At 37.7% G+C, this 24,655-nt stretch overlaps 5 protein-coding genes across 21 annotated transcripts; 3 read left to right on the top strand and 2 right to left on the bottom strand.

The window, feature by feature from the left end:
* Window positions 1–59: 59 nt before the first annotated feature.
* Nup133 (nuclear pore complex protein Nup133) lies at window positions 60–10,982 on the bottom strand. 7 transcript variants are annotated; one of them, XM_076434833.1, is made up of 19 exons: window positions 10,673–10,982; window positions 10,249–10,588; window positions 9,430–9,747; window positions 8,798–8,968; window positions 8,574–8,706; window positions 8,319–8,492; window positions 7,107–8,029; window positions 6,842–6,985; window positions 6,561–6,762; window positions 6,316–6,475; window positions 6,044–6,239; window positions 5,750–5,944; window positions 5,355–5,577; window positions 5,152–5,229; window positions 1,476–2,183; window positions 1,294–1,387; window positions 1,070–1,186; window positions 286–465; window positions 60–196 (listed from the first exon to the last, which is right to left on the bottom strand). In XM_076434833.1, the coding sequence occupies exons 1-15, from the start codon at window positions 10,792–10,794 to the stop codon at window positions 2,089–2,091; spliced, it is 3,474 nt and encodes a 1,157-aa protein (XP_076290948.1). In that variant the 5' UTR covers window positions 10,795–10,982; the 3' UTR covers window positions 60–196; window positions 286–465; window positions 1,070–1,186; window positions 1,294–1,387; window positions 1,476–2,088. The 7 variants fall into 7 exon arrangements, with proteins under 7 accessions (XP_076290948.1, XP_076290947.1, XP_076290953.1 ...); XM_076434832.1 differs by lacking the exons at window positions 60–196; window positions 286–465 and having other exon boundaries at window positions 1,046–1,186; window positions 1,476–1,930; window positions 2,075–2,183; XM_076434838.1 differs by lacking the exons at window positions 60–196; window positions 286–465 and having other exon boundaries at window positions 1,046–1,186; window positions 1,476–1,930; window positions 4,214–5,229.
* On the top strand, window positions 186–2,893 carry LOC143214158 (uncharacterized). 2 transcript variants are annotated; one of them, XM_076434859.1, is made up of 8 exons: window positions 186–518; window positions 620–806; window positions 933–1,201; window positions 1,284–1,448; window positions 1,531–1,689; window positions 1,758–1,925; window positions 2,239–2,331; window positions 2,757–2,893. In XM_076434859.1, the coding sequence occupies exons 1-8, from the start codon at window positions 479–481 to the stop codon at window positions 2,759–2,761; spliced, it is 1,086 nt and encodes a 361-aa protein (XP_076290974.1). In that variant the 5' UTR covers window positions 186–478; the 3' UTR covers window positions 2,762–2,893. The 2 variants fall into 2 exon arrangements, with proteins under 2 accessions (XP_076290974.1, XP_076290973.1); XM_076434858.1 differs by lacking the exon at window positions 2,757–2,893 and having other exon boundaries at window positions 2,239–2,513.
* LOC143214162 (uncharacterized) lies at window positions 2,800–6,240 on the top strand. Its single transcript, XM_076434867.1, has 6 exons — window positions 2,800–2,935; window positions 3,021–3,221; window positions 3,301–3,426; window positions 3,502–3,653; window positions 3,743–3,944; window positions 4,023–6,240. Exons 1-6 carry the CDS (start codon window positions 2,800–2,802, stop codon window positions 4,160–4,162), a joined length of 957 nt encoding a protein of 318 aa, XP_076290982.1. The 3' UTR covers window positions 4,163–6,240.
* Window positions 10,983–11,624: 642 nt separating the features above from the next.
* LOC143214491 (DENN domain-containing protein 1B) lies at window positions 11,625–19,086 on the top strand. 5 transcript variants are annotated; one of them, XM_076435625.1, is made up of 16 exons: window positions 11,625–11,783; window positions 11,949–12,126; window positions 12,418–12,573; window positions 12,666–12,803; window positions 12,888–13,026; window positions 13,099–13,152; window positions 13,229–13,486; window positions 13,567–13,668; window positions 13,768–13,995; window positions 14,090–14,266; window positions 14,359–14,391; window positions 14,686–14,743; window positions 14,812–14,995; window positions 15,117–15,246; window positions 16,087–16,794; window positions 17,597–19,086. In XM_076435625.1, the coding sequence occupies exons 2-16, from the start codon at window positions 12,110–12,112 to the stop codon at window positions 18,011–18,013; spliced, it is 2,799 nt and encodes a 932-aa protein (XP_076291740.1). In that variant the 5' UTR covers window positions 11,625–11,783; window positions 11,949–12,109; the 3' UTR covers window positions 18,014–19,086. The 5 variants fall into 5 exon arrangements, with proteins under 5 accessions (XP_076291740.1, XP_076291741.1, XP_076291744.1 ...); XM_076435626.1 differs by lacking the exon at window positions 11,625–11,783 and having other exon boundaries at window positions 11,790–12,126; window positions 14,686–14,740; XM_076435629.1 differs by lacking the exons at window positions 11,625–11,783; window positions 16,087–16,794 and having other exon boundaries at window positions 11,790–12,126.
* Valrs (Valyl-tRNA synthetase) lies at window positions 18,522–24,616 on the bottom strand. Of its 6 annotated transcripts, none has more exons than XM_076435618.1 (11): window positions 24,458–24,616; window positions 24,136–24,375; window positions 23,757–23,930; window positions 23,431–23,558; window positions 23,191–23,355; window positions 22,912–23,113; window positions 21,982–22,270; window positions 21,784–21,908; window positions 19,646–21,706; window positions 19,366–19,577; window positions 18,522–19,267 (listed from the first exon to the last, which is right to left on the bottom strand). In XM_076435618.1, exons 2-11 carry the CDS (start codon window positions 24,304–24,306, stop codon window positions 19,252–19,254), a joined length of 3,543 nt encoding a protein of 1,180 aa, XP_076291733.1. In that variant the 5' UTR covers window positions 24,307–24,375; window positions 24,458–24,616; the 3' UTR covers window positions 18,522–19,251. The 6 variants fall into 6 exon arrangements, with proteins under 6 accessions (XP_076291733.1, XP_076291734.1, XP_076291735.1 ...); XM_076435619.1 differs by having other exon boundaries at window positions 24,136–24,346; window positions 24,458–24,598; XM_076435620.1 differs by having other exon boundaries at window positions 24,136–24,346; window positions 24,426–24,566.
* Between the last annotated feature and the right edge of the window lie 39 nt (window positions 24,617–24,655).

Genomic DNA, 24,655 nt, shown 5'->3' with positions numbered 1-24,655 from the left:
AGATAGTACGGTATGTCATGAGTAATAGCAGCTCTACCTCACCCAGACCTTATTACAGGTATCTTGTAAGTAATAAATTGGATATATGGGAATAACATGAATCGAAGTTTCTTATACTTGTGATCTCATATTTTCTCTCAACGTATTCAGAAATTTTGCTTGTACGATCAACGGTATTTCAAACAGCAATCACACTCTTTGAAAAGAATATTTTGTAATTTATTTACATATACGTATATGTATCAGACAAGAACAACACCAACAACGGTGTACATATATACCCACCTTTTGTTTTTTATTATAGGAATTGAACTTCTTTTGCCGATAATTATCTTATCAACGTGTTTCAAATAGGACATAATCTTTACCAAGCTTTGCGTGATTGTGAATCATTGAAAAGATTCAGATAAATATCAAAAGCATGACACTCTTGGAAGGCTTGAAATAACATAGATCATGAATTTCCTGTAAGGCAAATATGGTGATTAACAAAATTGTATTATGGATAGTGTGTTGCGGTAAGTTGATCAACTCGAATATGTACTTGTTCAGTTTTACAATTGTTCACGAATTAATTAATGAAGCATCAATTACTAAATACATTTTGTTTGTTGTATAGAACTGCAGTTGGTGTGGTCCCAAATAACTATCCCGGAACAGCTCAAGGAATGTTACACAGCCAATGCTGCATTCAACTCTTCACATCCATTAAACTTACGTGTATTAATAGATATCATACAGAAACTGGAAAGACAGTCGTACAGAACAATGGATATGAGAGAACTGTCATCGTCTTTGCTCCAAAGGTTCTTGGATATATACGTTAAATATACATACTATAATATAATACGTACACGTATACTGCATTGAAATCTTGACGTTAGATACGTCATTTTAAAGCCACCATGCTGATATTATTTTATAAATTACAGGTTTAAATTTGACGGGGTTGAATACCAAACAAAAGTACAAATCACAGATGGAGTACTTCCATTCCGAGCAACTGGACCGCAACGTGTGAAACAAAAACTGATCGAAGAACTGATTCCAGGCAATGCAGATATTTTACCAGATGATATGCTCCTACCCGTGGAACGTTGCATGCTCCATCGAGCTATATCTAACACGATTGTGCAGCCCGATGATCGGAAATGCAGAAATGAATCTTGCCAGCAAGACACTAAAACTGAAAAATTGTCTGGTAAGTTTGTGGTCGTAGTTGTAGTTGTAGTAGAAGACAAAACCATTTAAAATAATGTATATAAATCGAAAACATTGTACAGATAAACCTACCGATACATTTAATCATCCGAGACAACAAGGAGTAATTTTAACACAGTATGGAACTGTTGCACCTGGAGCAATTATAGGAGCTATCGCTGCATCTCTGCAACATCAAAATGTTCCATTAAATCAACTAATTGCCAGTTTGGAAGTGCCTGAGCTAGGTATAGAATATCTGTGTACATACTTACATAGATACCACTGTAGTGTCGTACGTAACACGTTACAAAATTTTTTGTTTTGCAGAAAGAAATTCTACAACTGTAGAGACTTCCACATACAATGAGGAAGAAATTGACTTTGTTCTACCAAGAAGCGAAATGAGTCACGAATTGCATATGTGGTATCGTACTTTAACAACCTCCTCCATCAGACTGGATAATGTGTGGTTGACTACAGTCGCGGGTAAATTGTTGTCTGTTCGTTAGAAAACATTGTTCATGTGTAAAAATACCAAGATAATGTTGTCTCAGGTGATCTGGCAGAAATGGCTGTATACCAGGGACCTTTCAAATGGCAAAATATGAGCATCGGTGCGACTGGATATTGGAACAATACGATGCGACCAGCTGTTTATTATCTTACAAGTTCGCATGATAACTTTGATGCGACTAGAGCCGAATTATTAGGAGGCATCGATGGTAATCTGTAAAAGTATTATAAGAGTCTCAAAATTATATGTCGCGGACACCATAGTGCGATTCTATTTACACCCCCGATTTAGCCGAAAATGACATGAGGAACCAATTAACAATCTTAAATATTAAAAAAGAAATTTAGGTTTTTTTACCTTGTTTTTCACGTTCAAGGTAAATTTTGCAGGGGGATCTTTATAGGGGGGTGTAGAATCGCGCTATGGTGCCCGCAACATAATTTTGTGACACTCTGGACATTCTTTCCTTAAATGAACAAATACATAATTTAATTAGCCATGTTATTTCTAACTCGTATCAGGTTTGATTATCGCAAGTAATTTGCAAACTTGGATTCAAGACTTTTACAATCTCCGACTTAGTCAAATCTTGGACATGTATTATTCGTACGAAGGTATTGCTTTCAACATGAATATCAGAGCATGCAATAGAGCACAGCATTTTCTGCATGCTGTATCAAATACTATTCTGAACGAACAGGTTTGTATTTGTAGTACGATTTCAGTTTATAGATATAAAAATAATCAATATTGTTTTCAACTTATTAATAGACTTATGCAGCAGCTGAGATGTTAGTGTATCGTAGAGGCGTAGTACACATATCCCCGGATGCGTTGGAACGTATGACTAGCTATGTCATCGACACATTTTATAGCTATGCGGATAATCATTTGTTCCCAGAACTGGCCTGTCTAGAAGTAGATTCACCACGATTAGAGGCATTGGTCGTATTCGATGGTGCATGGTCCATAGAGTATACAAGGGACTTCCTTGCGTGAGTTCTAGTGCGTTGTAATACCGATGAAACGTTTTTTTCAGTTTAAACATTGAGTCTAGCAAGTTTTGTTTCATCAGAGTTCTAATGCAAAATTTGGATGTATCTATGTATGGATCAAAAATGGGCATAATACATGGCACATCAGGAGAATGGTTGTCGAATGTTACAAGCAGCCCATCCCTTATATTCAATACACTAAATAATTTCACAGAGGCATCGTGTACGTACAATATACGGTTTAATAAAAAAATCTTTCTACATAGAGTAGATACTATCGAGAGATATTTGAAATGTTTCTTTTTCAGGGCCTACGCAGCTGAACTATACTCGAATTTTGGAGACAATTTATGACCATTTGAACAAAACATGGGAAAACAATCGAAAGCTGCGTATAACTGGAAGTCTGGGCCAAGTAGTTGTATTATTGATTCCATTGGGCTATGTGTCCAATAACGACAAACAGTCTGTCATGAATATATTGAAACAAATAAGAGACAGCCATCCTGGTAGGATTTATTATATGTATAAATTGTAAAACGACAAATTCCCAATTCTCTTTTCTTTCTTCTTTCTCTGCGTTTATAGATGTTCACTTTCTGTACTGTACGTCACGATCCAATGTCAATTTATTCAAGCCATTTATTTTGTCGGCTGAAGATCATTTAATAAAGGACACTAACGTTGACGCTATTGTTCGACGTCTACGGATCGGTATGTTCTAAATCTAAGTGATAAAACAACACGTAATGCGTACGCAAAAGATTTTAATATTTTACTACTTTCCAGTGCCACGAATCATAAGGCCCATACTGGTTCCGGACTCGAATAACATGAGAAATATCACCCCTTGGTACGAAGATTATATAAGCCCTTCAAAGTCCATTACGTACAGACTGCACTCGCAGTGGAAACAAAATTTTAAGAAAATTCCGATTTCAGTTAGTATCTCGTTGTCTGAGAAATACAGAACTTTTGTTATGCGAATTTGTTTTGTACTTATATGTACCAATACCATCCAATTGTTTAGATCCATACCTTTGGCTATGGCACAATGAAATTGTGTTCATGGACACAATTTAGGCCAAACGACAGACTAAACTACCGTTGCACCGAATTAGCTGGTCACAAGGAAATCACTTTATCTAATGATATGAAATGCGATAGTTCTAATCCTTGTCCTCATATATACTTTCGTATACAAAATGTAACATCTTCCTACAAATGTGCAGGTAAATTGAATTGATTTAATCGTCAAAGGTATTATTGTATAAAAGAATTTTCTGCAACGTTGCATGTTTCTATTGCAGAGATTGATTGCCGTACTCCGGATCAAGTAAGATTCATCGTAAGGACACCAAATGTCTATCATAAAAATTCTGCTGATGGAAAAGCAGTACTAGTCTCATTAAACTTGCTGCTTTTATTAGTGTATCGCGCGCTGGCGTGAATTTTAAGTATTGTAATATCGCGCAAAATATTGAATTTATTATACGTATACAGTAATTCTTCCATCGAAGTTCTGGGTCGCCTGTACTATCGAAGTCCAGTGCCTACTCACTCCACTGCCGGCCAACGCTGCGCCGCGCCATAGAGCGGCGATGATTGATCTCGGCTCGGGTATATCGGTGTGAACACCACACATTGACTCGAGTGAATCGAGTTCTCAAACTTCTTAATTTTAATGATCGGTTTATGGGACTTTTACTAGCTTATTCCTGGCGTTTCTCTGATTAAAATGATACCAAACACGATATAATTTCAACTTTATTTAGTGGTTTAATCGACGGTAGAAGTTTCGAAGGCAACGAAGACCAGCGACAACGCGGGCCTTTGAAAGGTGCCGGCGACGTCGACTGTCCGCGTCTCTTTCTTTCCTACACGCTCTTCTTCGTTGCGTCCGAAACTTTCATCGTCGATTAAACCACTAAATATTGGCCAAATTATATCGTGTTTGGTATCATTTTAATCAGAGAAATGCCACGAATATGTTGGTGAAAGTTCCATAATGATATCATAGAAAATAAAGAAGCTAAGGTTTTGGTGTTTCATTGTGATGACGCACGGGCCTTTAAACTGTGCCGGCGACGGCGACACGCTTCGGCCACGCGACCCTATTTTATTCTGTCCTTCTCTATGTTCGGCTCGTCGTTTGAAGTCTCGCAGTCATAAAAATATAGCCACCCTACACTATCGAAGTCCGTTCAAAACACGGGTGTTGGGACTCCGATCGAAGAATTACTGTGTAATACGTTTTCTATCATACTCGTAGATACAAGCCAGTAGAATGATTTGGAACGTTATCTAACAGGTTGAATATGATAGAACTTTATTACATTAAAAAAATACAAATTTTATTCTTACTTGCAATCGTTCGGAAAGGTTAATAATTGTGATATGCATACTCGTACACGAATTTGATTAGAAATTGAAAGTTACTTGATGCGGCAAGATCTCCTAATTCAGGCTCCGCTAATAGGCTATCAACTGATGGAAGAACTTCTTCGGCTACTCCACCTGTAATACCAAAAGAAGAAGTCCTGTATCGAGTTCGTAGATTTTTTATGGATTTTATTCTTATTTTTATATTATGTATTGTATTTTTCTTTCGAACAAAGGAATATGAACAAAGAACTGCGTACCCATAAAGTGTGCAAGATCCATTAACTTGAAGAAAACTATTTCCTGCACCTGTTGTTCAGGATTCTTTCCAACAGTATCCCACTGATCTCGTTTTGCGGCTCGTGCCCAAACTCGTAGTCTCAAAGACTCCCTTTCGTCTTTGTCTTCGACGTATTCGAGCAAATCGAGAGCTTTCTTGAAATCGTATTCGTTTGCATCCACGTTGTCCTCGGATGTATACAGCTGCATCGATATCAATATCGATATTGACAGAGCACAAACATGAAATACGAAAACGTGAAATACAAATTTTGCAAACACAGAACGATAATAACTTATCAGATAAGAAACTAAAACCGCATAAGGGTCCACCACCGAGTAAGAGCAACACTACTGTATATGTAATAGTATGTACCGTGATTAACTCTGCTGGCGCGAATACTCGTAATTTGTCTATATCGTAACCATACGTTGTGAGTACTTGAGTCGGTAGATCCTCTTGATGAGCTATCAATGCCAGTTCGTTATCAATTCTTTCGACGCGTTGTCGAACTTCATTTTCAGGATCGTCGGAAGCGAGCAAAGCTAATTTTGCCAAAGAAAGCATGGACTGCAAGAAAGTATTAACATCGTAGTTATTGTATCGTTTCTTTGAAACTTGAAACGCAAAGAGAGACGTTTATGCGTATAGTATAGTATAGTATTTCACCTTCTTGCGTGTCACTAATTCGGTTTCTTCGACGGCCAAAGAATGAAGCGTACTGGCAGCAAACCGCAAATCATCCGTCAATGCGGATTGCACCCAAGACAAAGTAGGATGTTCTGCTAACTTTTCTGCTAGTTCTATGGTACCTCCGCGTCTACATCTTTCCACCAATTGTCCTTGTCGGCCATCTTTCACATACCTACGGATCAGCGTACAATAAACAAATGAAGAAATAACGTTTGTTCGATCGTCCCTCCAACGAGGAAAACACTTACCAAGAAAACAAGAAACCTACAAAGTCTTGATTCGAGAATTTTTCTATATATCCGTCTAACCGGTTTTTATTGTTGGTCAATTCACAGATCTGTATAAGGGACGCGAAATCACAATACTTCTCGGCTAACATTGCTGCGCTGTCGTACTGCTCCTCCTTTACTGTGAATCATTTCATAGAAACATTGATCTTTTGTCCATCTGTAGAGCCTAGAGTTTCGAGTGTGTTCAGTCGGGAAATACTTACTTAGAGGTTGAATCAAGTTTGTTCTATCCGTTTCATACTGCTTCAAAAGTATCTCGAACTTCTCTGTACCTCTAACGCTTTCCAAATGACATTTTCGCCCGTCCAATATTAAATCTATAAAACTGACTAATTGTTCGTATAATTCGCTTCTGACTATCGAGTCATTGGTTCCGGTTATACCGTGTTTCAAGGTTAAATTATACTGCAACAGATAAACGGGTATATTAATTTCCTGTTAAAGTCTATCACCATTCTTCCGAATAATAAACGTAAAATCCAACCATTGTGGTTAAAGAATTCCTCAGCCCGTGTTTTCCAACAGCAGCAGTCCATGGAAGGTATTCCGTTGTAACATTCGTAGATCTCGTAGGAGCGAATCGTTCGGCATTGTATTGCCGGTATTTAAGTACTTCGTGTAGTACGCTCTATCATCGACATTCGATTAATTATCGAGCCATTTTTATTGCATTCTATTCTAAGAGTATCGTGTAAGATACACATGCAAGCAAAAGAAAAGAAGAAAGAGTTCTTTAAATGTATACTTACCAATATTATGGCGTTCACTTGCATCGTGTAATTCGCTACTTGCTGTAGAGGTCTTTCGGATTGAGTTACTTCGTTCGCGTTATTTACCAAAATGGGAAGAAAGTAATGCACTGTACTCGCTTCACGATAAAATATGTCGCGTGCTGTCAATTCGTCGGACACATAAGATTCGGGGTTCAGCGTTTGTTCGATTATAGTATCCACAATGTCTGGATACCTGTTCTGAAGATTATATATAGTCAACGCTGCAACTATTTTCTCTGCGTACTCTGCAAAGACGTGCGGCGTAGACATTATTATCCCCCGGTGTGTAACGGCACAGAATCTGCTCCACAAATTATGTTCTTTCAGAAATGTTACATATAGCTCCAATGCTCGTTGTTTCCCTTCTAATTGATGCGGTATTTGCATGGAAGTTACTGCATGTATCGTCATCGACAAGTCTCTGTGATTCGACCAACGCGGATCGTTCGCCGGATAATCGTCTATTAAATCTTGAGCAACTTTTAAACTCAGAGTGTCGAGACTGGCATCTATATCCATTATTTGTTCTTCTTGCAACGGGAACAATTGCGATAAAATATCTTCGCACTGTGTCTTATTCTGACGCAAACTAAGAAGGAATGCAGCTCGCAATTGCGTCGCACTATCAGAACTGTAAAACATGTCTTGAACTTCTTCGTTGCTAATTAGACTAGTGAAATTTTGTGCGGCTGTAGTCGGTCGGTGGCTGTACTCTGTACTCACGTTCGCATCGACGTAACTTGCATTGAAGTCTTGCGATGCAAAGTCCGTTGGCGTGATCGATACCAATCCCGAAGCTTTCGTAAATAACACCGGTGTTCCTGAACACAAAGCACCACCGAGTATCTTGTCCTCTTGCCTTCCTAATTGCATTTTATTTTCTTCGAAATCGGACATACCTATATACAAATGTATTATTAAGGGGGTAGACTCGTTTTTGCAGGATTGCAAGGGTGCGGGATGCGCCTTCTCATTTCTCGAGAATGCAAAATCGGGTTTTTGCAGCCTAAATTGATCTTTTATCTAGCGTTTTTGACTACTGAAAAACCCCATCTTTGAATTATCGAGAAATGAGAAGGCACATCCCACACCCTTGCAATTCGAGTAACGAGTCTACCCCCTTAACGAATAGAAGAGCTACCGTGACACGATTAATCTATCTGTTTCTAAATGAAAAATTTCACTCACAGTTAACAACGCTTATATCGTAGTCGTCGTATATAATAGCTTCTCCACCGCATAATATAAGGTGCTCCGAAACTAACACAAACTCCGTACAACCAAAAACTTGTTTATCTTTCTTAATTGGTATAAACCATTTGAATGTGTTTGCCAGCGTTGTAGAAGATAACTCTATTAAACCTATAATATCATTGGATAAGAATATTTAATATTCTGTGGGAGCATAATAAGCATAATAAACATAATAAGCATAAGTATTACCGATAGCAAAGCTAATCGGACTAAAGAAGTCATCGCCAGACCGTGCTGCCATTAAAAATACTATGCCTTCGTCGCACGGTTGCATATCGACCAGCCAAGTCATTATACTTTGTAGATTACAAGTGCTCAATGCCTAAAATTGTCAACGAAAGTACATAAATTATCATTGTTGAAAACTTTTTAAATGTTTTGTTAACCAAATAAAACAACTCGTATATACGTACCGAAACGTTCCTTTGAAACGCTTGCGAAAGGACATGTCCTATGTCCTCGTCGAATTCCATTTTCTCTTGTTCGTTACGAGGAAAGGACCAGTACTGTAAAGATGTGCCAGCTAAAATAAGAACTCTGGATCCTTTGTCGCCTAATCCTGTGCAGACAACTTTGACTAATTTCTAAAAGCAGAGAGTAGGAAATAAATAAGTAGTCGATTTATAATTATACAGGATGAACCACAAATCGTGACCAGTAGAGATTACTCTGTTATTAGCAGTCTGATCGAAAATGTTTCTATCAGGTATAGCATGGTTTCAAGAGAGCTTTCACGTGATTATAGCAAAGTTTTTGTAAAAACAAATAAAAAAAGCAATTTTTTGGAATCTTTTTAAAATCCTCTAACAAATAGGCGTATAAAAACTATAGGTGTATTTGCAAAAAATTGTAGGTGACCTTGAAAAATTATGAAAAAAAAGAGTTGACGAAAAATTTGCTATACACACGTGAAAGCTCTCTTGAAACCATGCCATACCTGATAAAAATATTTTCGATCGGACTTCTAATAACAGAGTAATCTACTGGTCACGATTCGTGGTTCACCCTTATTTGTATACAAAGTAGCTTGGACACCACAGCTTACAGATTCTATGACCGGAGACTGAGGTATGGCTCCGAAAATAAGAGAAGTCATTCTACGTCCTATACCACCCAACCATCCTTGACTCGATCTAAGTACTTGACAGCAAATACTATTTTTTCCATTAGCAAACTGTGGCTGCAACAATGCCACTGTGCATGTAGTTGTAACCAAAATGCAACCATGTCCAGAAATGTAAGTAAGGCAGTTCACTTCTTGACCAGCAAGTTCCGCGCTTGTTTCTACGGAAGATCCTTCGTGCGCGATACTGGCCCAAAAACGCACTACACCTTCCGGCGAAACAGCCATGCAACTAGGAAGCTGTACATGAAAAAGTAACATTAAAGCGTCTAACAAACAAGAATACTCTGATATAATAATAATTAGACTGCGGATCTTTATGCAAAATAAAAATTGTCTGCATCAATTGCAACAAGCAGAAACTAAATTGAATGTTGTTTCTTCTCTTAACACATTACCGACCAATGATTATTGCATAATTTTGAAAAATCTATGGTACATGGCTAAACACTTTTTAATGGAACCTTCAATAGCGACAGTGATTTTCATTGTGAACTAACAAGTCACCCTTAATAATGTCTTCTAATAGTTTCATTTAAGATTGCAATGTAAAAGAAAATTTCTATGCTTTCTTTTAGTACAGCACAATTATTGAAAATCCTCTAATAGGCTTCCGGTAGGTAAAGTGTTAATGATTTTAATAGAGGAAAGATCTTATTGAAATCTTGAATTTTTTCATCTGCTCAATTTTGCTATAAATGCATAAACATCTGCAGTCTAATAATAATAAATTTTAATAACCTGATGACCAGGAGGTAACCACACGGCTATACATTCTGCTTTGTGAGCCAGATCGCTTTGAGGCAGCAACAATTCGCGACATTGACTCTTAAAAGTTTTCTTATGTTTCGAATCTTGAATTGGGACTTTACATTGCCATATGAGAAGTCTACGACCGCATACAAGCCATGCCCAACCATCGTCGGAAATATTTGCGCTGACAGCGGTGTTCGTGTCGACGAATGTTAAAGTTTCCGTGACGAGAACAGGTAAAGGGGAACCGAAACTTTCTGCTACATAATTCGATGTGTTACATATTATTTGGACGGATTGATTCGAACGTCCGGACACGCTGTTTGTTCTGGAACCGAATAATAAACCAACCAACCATTTGAAAAGACGGTTCTCAAATCAACAGCAGAATCGTTATCTGAAGCTAACTTACGAAATATTTTTCTTCGAAGATTGTGCATTTGACATACGTTTCCTCGAAGAAGGCGTTAAAAAACTTTTGGCAGTGCCTAAAAACGAGTTCCCTATACTCGTTCGATCCATTACTCCGTTCATCAGGAGTTTTAAAGCGCTACATTAAAATAAACCGATGGAATCATACGAGAAAACACTTGAAATCGTTGAATTTTTCACTTTTCCAAATTCTTAAACTTGATACATTTTCGGTTATCCTCAGTTATCCTTCCTTGCGAAAGTGCCGGTAAAACGGTTACATGTGCTTGCCACGAACTACGGGAAATTCATCGAGCTGCATACAGCATACAATAATATGATTCCAAGTTCAAGGCTTACATTCAATGAAACATGCGCAAACAGATTTGTTCAACCTGGTTCAACCAGGTCCAGTATATCGTGAATATCCGATATTTTTTAAAAATGTTTACATGGCAAATATTGTATTTATCGAAAAGAATACATATACGCTAAAATTCTAAAAAGACACTCTTCCTTTCTTTTATCTTTCTATTTATTTTATTTAGGCAATAAAACGTTAAGGCAATATCCACTCCCGTAACAAAATTTTAAACGACTCATTTGAATAAGAAAAATGTGATAAATCTATTGATGAAGGTTATATAATACCATAGACATATAGAGATAGACTGCGCGGCCTGAACGAAGCGCTGAAGTCCACAATGGCGGCGTGCGAGAGAGAGAGAGCATTAGCCGGGGTCCATAGCGCTCTTTTTCTAATTGATGTGTCGACACATCATATAGAAAGAGAGCGCTATGGACCCCGGCTAATGCTCTCTCTCTCACTCTTTGTACCGCGCGCCGCCATTGTGGGCTTCAACTCGCCCATAAGACGGCGCAGTCTATCTCTATATGTCTATGTATAATACGAAAGTTGTGTGTGTGTGTGTCAATAAACATATTGTCTGTCTCCCAACTCCCAATTATATATATGCAATCGGAATTATGTGAGGTGAGAACAAACAACATTACAAGTCCATGAAGCCGCACTTTCAACGGAATCCTACCTGCCGCCTGCCACACACCACCACACACTTTCAAGCAACCTTTCAAACTAATATAAATATGTGGTAAGATAGTAAGATCTTCGTAATCATTCGTAATCATTGAACAATGCGCGTCTGGTAGGCGTGATTTTTGATGTAAACTGTTCAGAACTGTTGTTGCTATAGTTGGTTAAAGTTAAAGTGAATGGCTTGTAAGATATTTAGTGGTTGAATTTTATGATATAATAGGGAATATTTAGGAAGTACATCGTGGTCTCAAATGATACGAAACTACACGAAGGATTAGAATTCACATGAATGGAAGGCGTTACTGTCATGTAGTGCATACATACAATGACGTATAGACGTCAAGTGCACATCAAATACTTATTTTTTTTTCGACTGTTATCATGGGTTCCAGATTGAGGCAAGTAAATCTTTCGTTAAGAATCTTTTTTTCATAGATAGATGTTGTCCCGCTTATATTTCTGTGCTCTCGCGTTTATACTTTACGAAACAAATAAAACAAATATGAAAGTACTCTTCTTTACCATACATACCACTGTATTGCCTAAACTTTCTTTCTAATCAGTTGTACCGATATTTAGTACACTATGCTAGTAGGTTTGATTTCTTATTTATGAAAATGTAGAACATGTAAGCAGCACGTTGTATTCCTATGCTGAAATGTAATTTTCGTTTTATATGACATTTTCAGAGATAATGTACAACATCTCTTTGAATGCTTCTGCGAAGTAGCCGCGCCGCTTGTAGAAAAATTGCCATGGATACTCCAAAAGTATCCTAGCTCTTTCTCCGACGAAGAAATACTTAAGTCTGTGCCTAAATTTGCATACCCCTGTGAAATAGAGAAGTAAGTATTCAATGATTAAGTGGTTCTTACAATTATACAAATGTTTTTAACATATGGGTGAAAATGATTATAGTCGCTTGGAATTATTTCAGCTTGGTGGTGCAACATTTCTCATTTGTACTCACTAGCATCGATTCAAAATGGACATTCGGATTCTGTCGACACGATCCCAAAACAGACACCGGTCTAGTAATTTTAAGCGCGTTACCATCGCACGAAATATTTTACAAGTTAGTACTTTTTAATAAACTAAACGTGCTAAACTAAAAGAAATCTGGACGTATCTAAAGCCTTTTCATTTTATGTACGAACAGGCTTTTAAACAAGATCGCAACGTTAATTCAGAGCACCGGCACTGGAGAAGATCTTTGGAAATTTCTTGAGACTGTGTATAATAGTACAGTTCCCATCCCTGGTAGTTCCATATCTATTCCCATACCAAACTCTAAGGTGGTATGTATCTCGATAAACTTATTTTTTATCGAACGTTATCATTTCATGTAATATATCTATATCAACTTCCAGAACTTCGTTTATCAAAGTCCAAAGCAGTTCCAATTGCCGAGTATACCAGAAAATGTAAGCGATTGTAAATCCGTTGTGGTTTTGCTCGTAGAGTATATTAATCCCTGTATAAATGTCCTTTTAATTTCAGAGAAATTTGACCGAATATTACAGTGCCGTCGATCCTCACAATATGATGACAGTATTTGCTTCCATGCTATACGAGCGGCGAATTATTTTCACTTCGAAACGTCTTTCGAGATTGAGCGCTTGTGTTCAAGCATGCAATGCTTTAATTTATCCAATGATTTGGCAACACATATATATTCCAGTTCTGCCATTATCTTTAATAGATTATTTATTGGCACCGATGCCGTTTCTAATTGGAGTACCGGCTCCAACGCTTCAGGTTTTTTAATAAAATACTCGTGCACAGCATTATTTCATAATTCTACAATGTTGTATTCGAATATTTTGTTTATTTTCTAGAGAGTACGGAAAAGCGATTTGGGAGAGGTTGTCGTGATGGACGCGGATAACAATACCATAGAGTCTCCGTTCGAAGATTTAGAGTCTTTACCTCAAGACGTAGTTCGTATAAACACATGATTTTGTTTTTGGAGTAACGATTTAATCCTTAAGAATCCAAACACATCTTAAATAATGAAATAAAAAGTTTCTTTGTCCCAGGTAGCCAATTTAAAAAAGGCATTGCGTAATCGAGCTACGTTACTCGGAGATGGTGTGTCTAGGGCATTTTTGCGAGCATTGGTTCAGTTAACTGCTGGATACAAGGATGCATTCGTTTTTGAACAAGGCCAGTGTATTAAATTTAACCAAAATACATTTGTTGAAAGCAGGCCATCTTCTATGCAACCTTTTTTACGAAAAATGTTGGAATTGCAAATATTTCAACAGGTATAAGAAACGATATATGTTTTGGCTGTTACACTGGTTCAGTAATACTTCGTTTATACTAATTGATTTCTGTTAAAATTCGTATGTGTTCCAGTTTATAGAAGAAAGACTGAACATGCTCCATTCAGGGCTTGGATTCTCGGATGAATTCGAAGTGGAAGCTTGCAGGTATTCTGCGAAATCTAGCAGTAAATTTATGCAACAATATCGAGAGTGGACATACGCCATGCGGAAAGAAAGTTCCGCGTTTTTCCGTAGTGTAAAAGACAAGGTGAATTTCCTATTATTTCTTTTTCGAACACGTTCTATATGATAGATCGATTTGTCGAACGTATTTGTATTTCTGATTGCCTGCGATTTCAGGCCAATCCAGCAGTGAAGTATGCAGTTAAATCGGTAAGTAATCAGTAGACTGCGGATGTTTATGCAATTTTCAATTTGTATAGAAAAATTTCGAGAAAGTGGCGTGAAATATAAAATACTATTTTTAATGGGATAGTTACAGAACATAAACAATTTTTATTATATTGTAGCATGTTTTGAAAATTTTCATAAGCCATAAATGCATAAAGATCCGCAGTCTAGTAATTACCAATTACCAAGTTTACTTATTCTATTATTTATTGTTAGCGATTACCACGCGTTAGATTTCACGCGGTCATGCGTTTGTGCATTGAAACATTTTCACAGGTTAAAGACAAAGGGAAAGATATGAAAACAGCGTACAAAGGACTGAAATGGAAAGGTGGTATGTTGCTCCTTTTTATTTGGAATATCTTGAATAAATATTGTTTAATTTTCTTTTGAAATTTGCAGGACAAGCAAGCAGAAGCGAAACAAGTAGAAGATTTCACCAGCCGAGGTCTGCACCTAGTTCCCCCACTTCAGATAGAAGGCCTATCGATTTCGCATCGCCGCCAAAATCGCCAAATGGTTTTATCGCCACCACTAGCTATAGAAAAGATCTTCGACTGCGTAATAGTAATTTCGCCGATTCAAGGTACATTTTTATTCTTATATCTATATCTACTTTTACTTCTATTTTTATTACTATTTTCTGACTCAACATATCCACTCCATTGTACCTATATGCTTACATTTGTACCGCTGAACTTTTGTAGAAAACAATATTCGCCATTAAGTCCTAGTTCTCCAGAAGAATCTGATTCTCCGCCAGAACGAGTGAACATTGACCTTATGCAAGAGCTTCGTCACGTAATATTTCCAAATACACCACCCGTTGATAGAACAGTAAGTATACCAGTGTACGAGTATACGTAGAATACATTCGTAACGAAGCATTATCGTATCAGGAGAAATTAGTTTTGTAAATGCAATGTTCCATTTATGATTAGAACGTCCACATATACATACGAATATACATATACTTATACATACACAGTATCTACGCTACTGCTTATCACAATGTGTAACGTCTTAGCCAGCAGCATCGGTAGCATGGTTATCGAATTTCAAATACGTGATGTGATACCTATGTACATTAAAATTCTCTGTTCAGAATCCATTCGTGCATGTGTGACCTCGAAATATTTCTATTCCACAGACAATAGAATAGAATAGAAATTTGTTTAGCCCGCCATTCTTCCGAATGTAACAGGATTTCAGTTTATACATTTTTATTTAATGTTGTATGTCTGTATAATAACTTATTTTAAGGGGGTAGACTCGTTTCTAGGATTGCAAGGGTGCGGGATACGCGTTCTCATTTCTCGATAATGCAATGATAGGATTTTTCAGTAGTCAAAAGCACTAGATAAAAGATCAATCTAGGCCGCGATCGCCCTCAACAGTCCTCAACGTTTACGAGGCGTAATTTGCATTATTCGGAAGCATGTAGCAGGTTGCAGCTTTATGAAAGTAGCTACATACGCAGCTGTATGCTTCCGAATGATGCAAATTACGCCTCGTAAATGTAAAAATAGGACTTTTGAAGGCGATCGCGGCCTAGATTGATCTTTTATCTAGTGTTTTTGACTACTGAAAAACCCTTGCAATCCTGGAAAAACGAGTCTACCCCCTTAATATGTGCACTCATTATGTTCATAATTATGTGTGATGCATCAATTTCAGTTGAAGCCAGTGCGCAGTTTAGACAGTTTGAGACCTGCATGGAGTGGGCATATGCGGCACGGTCCTCCGCCTAGTACAAATGTTGCAAACCCAACCATCACCGTCACTTCTTCCACAAAAACTCCATCTCATCATGTTCCGCATTCCGACTTCGTTAGATCGGTTGATCGGTCGAACATTTTGCTAAATATCAACGATACATTAATTGGTAATACCCGTGCCGGTGCAAGCAGATCATTGCCACTGAATTCGTTGGCCGTAAAATCCAGCAAAATTGTCGAAATTAAAACGGAAGAAACGTTGGTTACGTCTATTTTAGAAAAAACCGCGGACAACGTACAGCCGAGTAATTTGATACATGATACCGTACAATATAACTACAATGCAAGCTTACACTCGCATAAAACGGAAGCGAGGCAACAGGAAAATATTGTCGAAGGTTGCTCGAAGAACGTAAAATTTTACACCGACGACATCCTCACCAATTACGATCCAGAAATGGACGGGAAACCTTTCGAATCGCATTCACAAATTTTCGAGTCTACTAACTATATGAAAGATAACGATCCATTCGATACAAGCAAAGTGTTCATACCTTCCTACTTGCCATCAACAATTTTCCAAACCACAAGCGCATCATCATTGTCTGTTAATTCGAACGTTTCATACTGTACATTCAATAGCACACCCTGCTCTGCACATCCGAAGGTAAACGTCATCAATCGTCTTTATGTCTTTTGTTTTGTGAATGTACAGCTTCAATCTATATTTCTATATCTACACTTGACAGAAAAATTAAAGGATCAGTAATTTTTGGCCGAAAAATTGTCAATCTTTGTATAGTAATACTGTTAAAAGCTATCATAAAATCATGATTTCTTAAAAATTACAGCTTGAAGTCTGTACTTTATAATACCATATTCTAATTTTTAATGCCATGCATCCCCACGACTGCAGTATCCTAAATCTAAGGGCATGTTTGTGATATCGAAAAAGTGATACCAAAGTTTAACGCCCTCTATGGAGTTGCAAAAACTTCCTATTTAATTTGAGAGACCAATTTTTCTCGCAAAGTTACAGCACTTTAAATGAAAAATGTGCCGCCGGCGTTAAAAAATCCAAGATCCTTAAATTTTTCTGGCAAGTGTATAATCTATATACATATACATGTATGTGTATGCATTGTGCATTGTACGCATACATCTGTGCATCCGTACGCATACACGGGGATTTTAATTGGTAATTAACCCAAGTCAAAGTTTCAATTACGATCGGTAAATTGAATTTTATTTGTCGAACCTATGCCAAGAGTATTTCATTGTTGTTACTTCGAGTATAATTGGGTTCAAGTTAGAATTAAGATCCCAGATCATTATGTATACGATATACAGGATAGTTACGTTATGCATATATAGTTACATCCTTAGGTCGAAAGATATTTAATTTTGACGAAGGAGAAGAAAAGGTATTGTTGGCAATGTTTTTATCTGACGATAATAATTATTTCTAGGACTCCCCCGAAGTGCCAGACTTGATTAGACTAGACTCAACAGCGAGTAGCGACGATTTTGACCCGCTGCTTTCCAAGTCCTCGGAATTTCCCAGTTCGAAACAGATGACGCAGTCGTTGCATGCGCCGGAAATGGAAGAGGGCCTTAGCAATCCGTTGTACCCGTATTTTCAACCTTTGCACAAAACCACCGAGAAACCGAAATCGTCAGACAATATCGGCGACTTGGATCTATTGCAGGCGTACGGCTTGGACTTTAACAAGTTTAGCATAAGTAACGGCGATTCACCGACCAAAAATGCTGCGATGTGTAACAACACATCCGAGAGTAGTATTAACAATATCGATAGTGCGTTCAGCTTAACGTTGAACGCTGCCGCCATTAAATCACAAAACAATTGGACGAAATTCGACTAGACGATACGCTAGCAATGAAATTACATGATACATTCACTTCAATTCACTTCACATATCACAATTGTAAATATATGAGGGTAGTTTATTTCCCATTTTTCTCTGGTCCATTGATTTGCGAAAATATATCGTCGAACGCCTAAAGAAAAAGCGAATTATAGTTATGTAAAAGTGTAAACAAATGAGAGAGAATTTTACATACGAAACATCAGTAAGTAATATATGTAGATTTAACGAACAAAAAATAAAAACCGTAAAACACGTCTCGACGTGAATCAGCAAAACGAACTGTAATAGTTTTGCTTCGTAGCACAACTCGTAAATAACGAATGTCTTCGTTGCGTTTGTTGCATATGTTACGTTACTCACACGAGAACAGTCCAAAAGTCCATTCATACGAGCGTTTAGTCAGTCGGTCCTAGTATTTGCACAAATTTTCTTTTCTGCTTTAAGTTGCAGATATTTGGGAATGGGAGAATCATACCGAACGTTGAAATAAACACTGCAAATCATTGGAAATATGTACCATTTAATATATGTTATTTAAATAAATCCTTTAGGTCTAATCTATGTACATTGAAGTCATTAAAAGCGTAAAATCGTCAAACGGACGTTGTATTCACGCAAACAAATAATACTGATGAATAATACTTAGTCCAACGAGTTAGTAACACATTTTCATCTCTGTTATTTCATCGGTGATCAGAACATTGGAAATATTTGTTTGTAAACGCAACAAATGTAATAGTGAAACGATCACATCGTCGATCATTATGTTCAAACGATTATCTTCAATGAGAGCGCTCATGTTTAAATATGTTGAATATTGTACGTGTAACACGACTGTTTCTTCCACGCGTTACCTTCGAACGCAATGAAATCGTGTATCATAGCATCCTGTCACACGCGATCGGCAGATATCCGATATAGAATCAATAAATCAGAACATATTGAGTACGTTTATTGAAATCATTAGTTCGTCCTTGTTAGGTTTGAAGTATGTTCATTTTAACGATTGTTGCACATTCGTCGATAACGCTTTATAATAAACAAATAAATGAATACGAGCAATAAATGCTTTTTCTACAGTGGTTATTACAATATTATACATACGTTACCTGTCTCGTCCTCTTGCTTTTTGAGAAGAGCAAACGATAGTACAGTATAGTATACGTACTCGTAGAGATGAAAAATAGCATTAGGTGATTTTAAAAACGGATTCATGGACTGAATTAAGGATTTCATTTTCTTTTTAATCTATAAAATTCGAGCTATTAAAAATTATCTATTACCAGTACAGTTCAATAAATAAGACACTCTTAAAGGAATAAAGATATCGGAAAAACAATCGTTACATTGTTTTTAAAGCCGCGATCGCATCGATAATTCGTTGCAATTCTCCTTCGCTGTTCAGCATCTTCTCTTTATTATTGTTTTGAACATCCAACGGTACCTTCACATCGTAATCAGGAACTTCCATAGCCTGTCTCGTTTTTTCAATAATATCTTGCAGCTGCTCTTTCCTCTTACAAAGCTTTTCTAACTCTTTCTTTGGATCGATCAAACCCTGCAATATAAATTATTATTGATTATCTTAATTATTATCGAAAATTAAACGAGAATTCGCGATGTTACCTTTAACAGCAGATGCACTTGAAGTTTGTCTGTCACTGTAAGGATAGCGCATCCTGATGGGGGTTCGTTTGTACGTATCGTAGAGTAAGCAAGCGTCTCTATCAACAATTGATAATCCATAAGCTTCTTTTTCAGGCTTTGATCGGCGCACACGATAAACGCTTCGGTTTTAGTTTTATTTGGTAGATTGTAGGTAGCCCGCGTCGACCTAACGTTCTTGATTATTTTGTTGGCGAACTCAACGTCCTTCTCTATTTCTAGATCCCTCCAGGGACACTCGGACTCTTCTGGGTAAGGGCTGACGCAAATACTGGGATAAATTTGTTTCTTACGAGGTAAACGTTGATAAAGTTCTTCCGTTATGAACGGCATAAATGGAGACAGTAATCGTAGCCCTACGTCCAACGTTTTGAACAGAGTCCTCGTTGCCGCGTGCTTTCTCTCGTCATCGTTCCCTTGAAACACTGGTTTCAAGTACTCAAGGTAAACGTCGCACAGATCGTACAACCAAAGGTTGTAACAGGTGGTCGTGGCCGTTGTAAAGTCGTATTGTTCGATTGCTTTGTCGCAAATCTTCACGGCGTAACTCACGCGAGAGAGCATCCACAAGTCAACGTTTGAATACGCTTCGGAGTCAAAGGATTCTGCAGAACGACTACGAGTACTATGACTATTACTACTACTAAGGCTAGCATTGCGATTGTACAGATTATTACTGTTGCGAACTTTATCTTTGCAGGCGCATTCAGGCAAGACTTTACCTTGCTCGGGACGGAACGCCGATCGTTCTTGTCGGCTGTACGACGCAATGTGTCTATACCAACGATACAAGTGCGCATAGCTGGCGACGTTCACGTTCAGTTCAACGAAAGTCTGGTAAACTTTCGCATCCGTTTGCGACGGCGTGTACCCATCCAGATAAGGATAATCGTTCAAATAATTATTCAAGGCATCTTGCACGCACGTCTCCTTCAAGGTGCATTTGCACCATTCGTCGGGGTCTGTAGGGTACGTCGGTTCGTCATTGTCGCTGATCGAATTAAAATAATTCAAATTCGAATCGAGATACATAAGAGCAAATTTAGTTGCGTTCCATATCTTGTTACAGAAAAATCTGTAGCCCTGCACGCGAAGAATGTCCAGATTGATGTCACGACCCTGAGAGGTGTACGCGCACAGGGCGAATCTTAACGCATCCGTGCCGCACTCTGGAATCCCCTGCGGGTAATCACGTTTTTGTCCTTCCATCGCACGTTTCAATTCCTTCGGATCCAAATTGCTGTCCAACAGTTGCTTCTGAAGATCTTCCAATGATATTCCGTTGATCACGTCCATCGGGTCTATTACGTTCCCCAGGGATTTGCTCATTTTCCTACCGTGCGCATCTCTGACCATCGCATGCAGATAGACTTCTTTAAACGGCAACTTGTCCAATAACTTTTGCCCGAAAAACACCATTCTCGCTACCCAGAAGAACAGTATATCGTGGCCAGTTTCTAATAACGAGCCAGGATAGAACGCCTCGAGCTCCTCAGTCTGGTTCGGCCATCCGAATATCGAGAATGGAAATAGACCAGAAGAGAACCATGTGTCCAGCACATCGGGATCTTGTTCGACCATAATATCGTCAACTGTTGTACCTAACTTTCTAGCTGCTTGTTCCTTAGCTTCGCTTTCCGACCGCGCACTCACCCAGAATTCTCCCTCTAACCGGGCACTTGCATCGTTATCGAGTACTTTAACGGAGTACGCGGGGATACGATGACCCCACCACAATTGCCGCGATATGCACCAGTCCCTGATATTTTCCATCCAATGATACCAGATTTTTTTGTATTGATCTGGGATAATTTTCAATTCGCCTGTTTGCACCGTCTTCATCGCATTCGCTGCCATTTCACTACACCTTACGTACCACTGAGGTTTCATCAATGGTTCGACAACATCTTTCGATCTACTACATATTGGCACCACCATGGGATTGTCTTTGATTTCAACAAATAAACCTCTTGCCGTTAACTCACTTATTATGGCTGCTCTGGCATGAAATCGTTTCATCCCCTGTTCAATCAAATGTACATATTACATACGACAATTCGTTTTGAATTACATACTTTAACTAATAGTACAAGTAATACCGTGAATTTCCCGTAATCACCGATAACATTCCCACTGTCGTCGAAAATGGTGATGAACGGTAAGCTGTGTCTCTTTCCTATTTCATAATCGTTAAGATCGTGAGCCGGTGTAATTTTCACAGCTCCTATAATAAGAAAATAAATGTGTCATCAAAAACTACATTCCCATTCGCATTCGTGCAATTATGATACACTTACCTGTTCCAAATTCTCTTTCAACGTATTCATCGGCGATAATAGGTAATTTTCTATCACAAAACGGATGCTGCACGTGTTTTCCAATAAATTTGGTGTATCTGGTGTCTTGTGGATGCACTGCGATAGCGGTATCTCCTAACATGGTCTCGATACGAGTAGTAGCCACAACTATTCTTTCCTTGCTATCAATTATTTCATAAGCAAACAATACCAACACACCGAATTCTATTTTTTCTTGATATCCAGGGATCGAAAGTAACGTTCTACCCGTTAATTCTACCTTATCAACCTAAAGCGAGTGTACGTTAGACACGTAATTTACGAACGTATTACACTACCGCTCAAAAATATGTGGACACTTGCGAAATGTGTAATAGCAACACATAAAAGTTACTTAATCGTCTAAAACAGTGACCAAAATCGATCTCTATTACTTTCTTAGGGAATATCTAACGTTTTAAGTTAAAAACTACCTATGTGGAAACTTACCAATACATATTAGTCTAAGATTAAATACGAGATTCGTCGACGTATCCACCGCGATTAGATATTACCCCTTGCACTAATCGCAGTAATCTTTCTATTAGTTTTTTATTCTTAGTATATTTGTATCGAAAAATTCTCTGAATTCGCTCTGAATTTTAGTTAGAAATGAAACAAAGTGGAACTTGAAATCCTTTCAAGCACAGAGACTGTTCCACTGGATTTCGTATTTGTGGATAGAAATTATATTATTGCATTTTTATTGTATATAATTTGTATTATAATTCTATTCTGCTATGATACCACAATATACATAATGATAATAATTACAAGTGACAAAATTGTTATAAATATATTTCCTACTAACTTAAACTACGTTTTGTAGAGGAAAAGTGTCCACATACTTTTGAATGGTAGTGTATATCTTGCAACTGAGAGGTTTCTTACCTCTATATCGGAGATAGCACTTTTTAGAGTGCAAGACCAGTTGACCAAACGGTTACTCCTATAAATTACGCCTTCGTTGTGCAGCCTTATAAATGCCTCTGTAACAGCATTGCACAATTTCGGATCCATAGTGAAACAAGCACGATCCCAATCAAAGGAACCACCTAGCTTTTTCAGCTGTAAATAAATTCTGTGCCCTTTTCTGAAATAATACATTTATTATCATGAGTTGCAATATTTCTTTCAATCTTTATCTCTTTATAGTTTATTTATAGTTACTCTTCTTTCCACTTCCAAACATTTTCTATAAAGTTTTCTCGTCCTATATCGTGACGAGTTTTCTTCTCCTCCTTCCACAGCTTTTTTTCAACTACCACTTGAGTAGCAATACCCGCATGATCGCAACCCGGATTCCATAGAGTTGTACGTCCTTTCATGCGATTCCTGACAGATCATAAAACCTTACTGTATACAATCAAAGAAAACGATGTTGTGATACGATTAAACGATATTACGTACCATCTTGTAATGGCATCTTGAACAGCATTTGTCAAAGCATGACCGAGATGAAGGACACCCGTAACATTTGGCGGTGGTATCACCATAATAAATTTACCTTTAGGATTGGGTTCTAATATACTTTTACCCTGTAAATGATAAAGAGCTAAGCAACTAAACCTCTTATATACAATGAATAGACAGCGGATCTTTATGCAAAATATGTTTAATAGGTTGAAAATTCTTCTAATATTTTTACTGTCTTAAATTACACCTATTCATTTTTGTCATAAATGCATAAAATCCGCTGTCTAATAATGAGTAATATGTAATATAACTATACATACGCCATATTCCGGTTTGAAAAATCCCTGCTTTTCCCACCACGCGTACCATGCGGCTTCAACATATTTTGGACTATACGTATCGGGCATTGTACAAGTAACATCTTTCTTATCTCCTAGAGGTGTATCAATAGTATATACAACCGATTCTTTGGAATCCTTTTTGCTTTCATTCTTCTGAAAGCAGAGTTGTGTAACCTTCTCTGTGACACAATTATGATACACAAACAACAATGCAAAAGAACACGTACCTTAGAACTAATAAAACAGTAAACGAGTCTCGAGAATTATTTGAAATCGTACAAGTATCGTTTATATCCGAAAATCCGTTACAACAATGACCATATGGATATTGATAAATGACAAAGCATTGTGTACTCACTTCATTCTTTTCCTTCACTTTAATTGTTTTATCGCCGCTCTCCTTCTTTTCTTGTTTTTGCTTGAACTTTTCGAGTTTCGCCAATTTCTTGGCTTCTTTCTGCAACTGTTTTGCGGTTTTTGGCGGACCTTCGACTTCTCCATTCATTTTCTCGTCTTTCATATCAACCATTTCACCAGTTTAGTTTCACTCACGATTGCTTCCTGATGATCTATCCCACATGTAAAGCACAATTTGGATCTGATGACACAATTCGAACGATTTCAATTTCAACCAAGCGCTTCCTATACCTATACTCTATTTAATCTCTACATATATTTACAATCTTGATCTTGGTCCGTTCGCCTACCCTTGCCTACCCCTTTCACTAGGGGACATACCCCACGAGGGACCAGTTTTTGGTTAGGTTTTAGGTTAGGTTCTTCGTCCACGGAGTGTACGAAATAGTAACTTTGCGCCGGAGCGGAAATAGTAACTCTAACAGCGCCAATCGAGGTGAACTATGAAGACAGAGAAGCAG

Source organism: Lasioglossum baleicum, chromosome 12 (genome assembly GCF_051020765.1).
Source record: "Lasioglossum baleicum chromosome 12, iyLasBale1, whole genome shotgun sequence".
Taxonomy (NCBI): domain Eukaryota; kingdom Metazoa; phylum Arthropoda; class Insecta; order Hymenoptera; family Halictidae; genus Lasioglossum; species Lasioglossum baleicum.
Note: the sequence above shows the minus strand (reverse complement) of the source record. Positions and strands in the feature narration are given on the sequence as shown.

Bases quoted from the DNA above. Each gene is read 5' to 3' on its own strand.
- LOC143214162 (XM_076434867.1), top strand. From the start codon at position 2,800: ATGCAAAATTTGGATGTATCTATGTATGGATCAAAAATGGGCATAATA. The intron at 3,427-3,501 runs GTATGTTCTAAA...ACTACTTTCCAG, and splicing joins TGTTCGACGTCTACGGATCG to TGCCACGAATCATAAGGCCC. The intron at 3,654-3,742 runs GTTAGTATCTCG...CCAATTGTTTAG, and splicing joins TTAAGAAAATTCCGATTTCA to ATCCATACCTTTGGCTATGG.
- LOC143214491 (XM_076435625.1), top strand. The intron at 12,804-12,887 runs GTTAGTACTTTT...ATGTACGAACAG, and splicing joins TCGCACGAAATATTTTACAA to GCTTTTAAACAAGATCGCAA. The intron at 14,267-14,358 runs GTGAATTTCCTA...CTGCGATTTCAG, and splicing joins TCCGTAGTGTAAAAGACAAG to GCCAATCCAGCAGTGAAGTA.
- Valrs (XM_076435618.1), bottom strand. From the start codon at position 24,306: ATGGTTGATATGAAAGACGAGAAAATGAATGGAGAAGTCGAAGGTCCG. The intron at 23,356-23,430 runs GTACGTAATATC...ATGATCTGTCAG, and splicing joins CAAGATGCCATTACAAGATG to GAATCGCATGAAAGGACGTA. The intron at 23,114-23,190 runs GTAACTATAAAT...GTATTATTTCAG, and splicing joins GTTTGGAAGTGGAAAGAAGA to AAAAGGGCACAGAATTTATT.
- Nup133 (XM_076434833.1), bottom strand. From the start codon at position 10,794: ATGAACGGAGTAATGGATCGAACGAGTATAGGGAACTCGTTTTTAGGC. The intron at 6,240-6,315 runs GTAAGTGTTTTC...GCTGATCCGTAG, and splicing joins GTAGGTTTCTTGTTTTCTTG to GTATGTGAAAGATGGCCGAC. The intron at 5,945-6,043 runs GTGAAATACTAT...ACTTTCTTGCAG, and splicing joins AATTAGTGACACGCAAGAAG to TCCATGCTTTCTTTGGCAAA.
- LOC143214158 (XM_076434858.1), top strand. From the start codon at position 479: ATGGTGATTAACAAAATTGTATTATGGATAGTGTGTTGCG. The intron at 519-619 runs GTAAGTTGATCA...TTTGTTGTATAG, and splicing joins ATTATGGATAGTGTGTTGCG to AACTGCAGTTGGTGTGGTCC. The intron at 1,690-1,757 runs GTAAATTGTTGT...ATGTTGTCTCAG, and splicing joins GTGGTTGACTACAGTCGCGG to GTGATCTGGCAGAAATGGCT.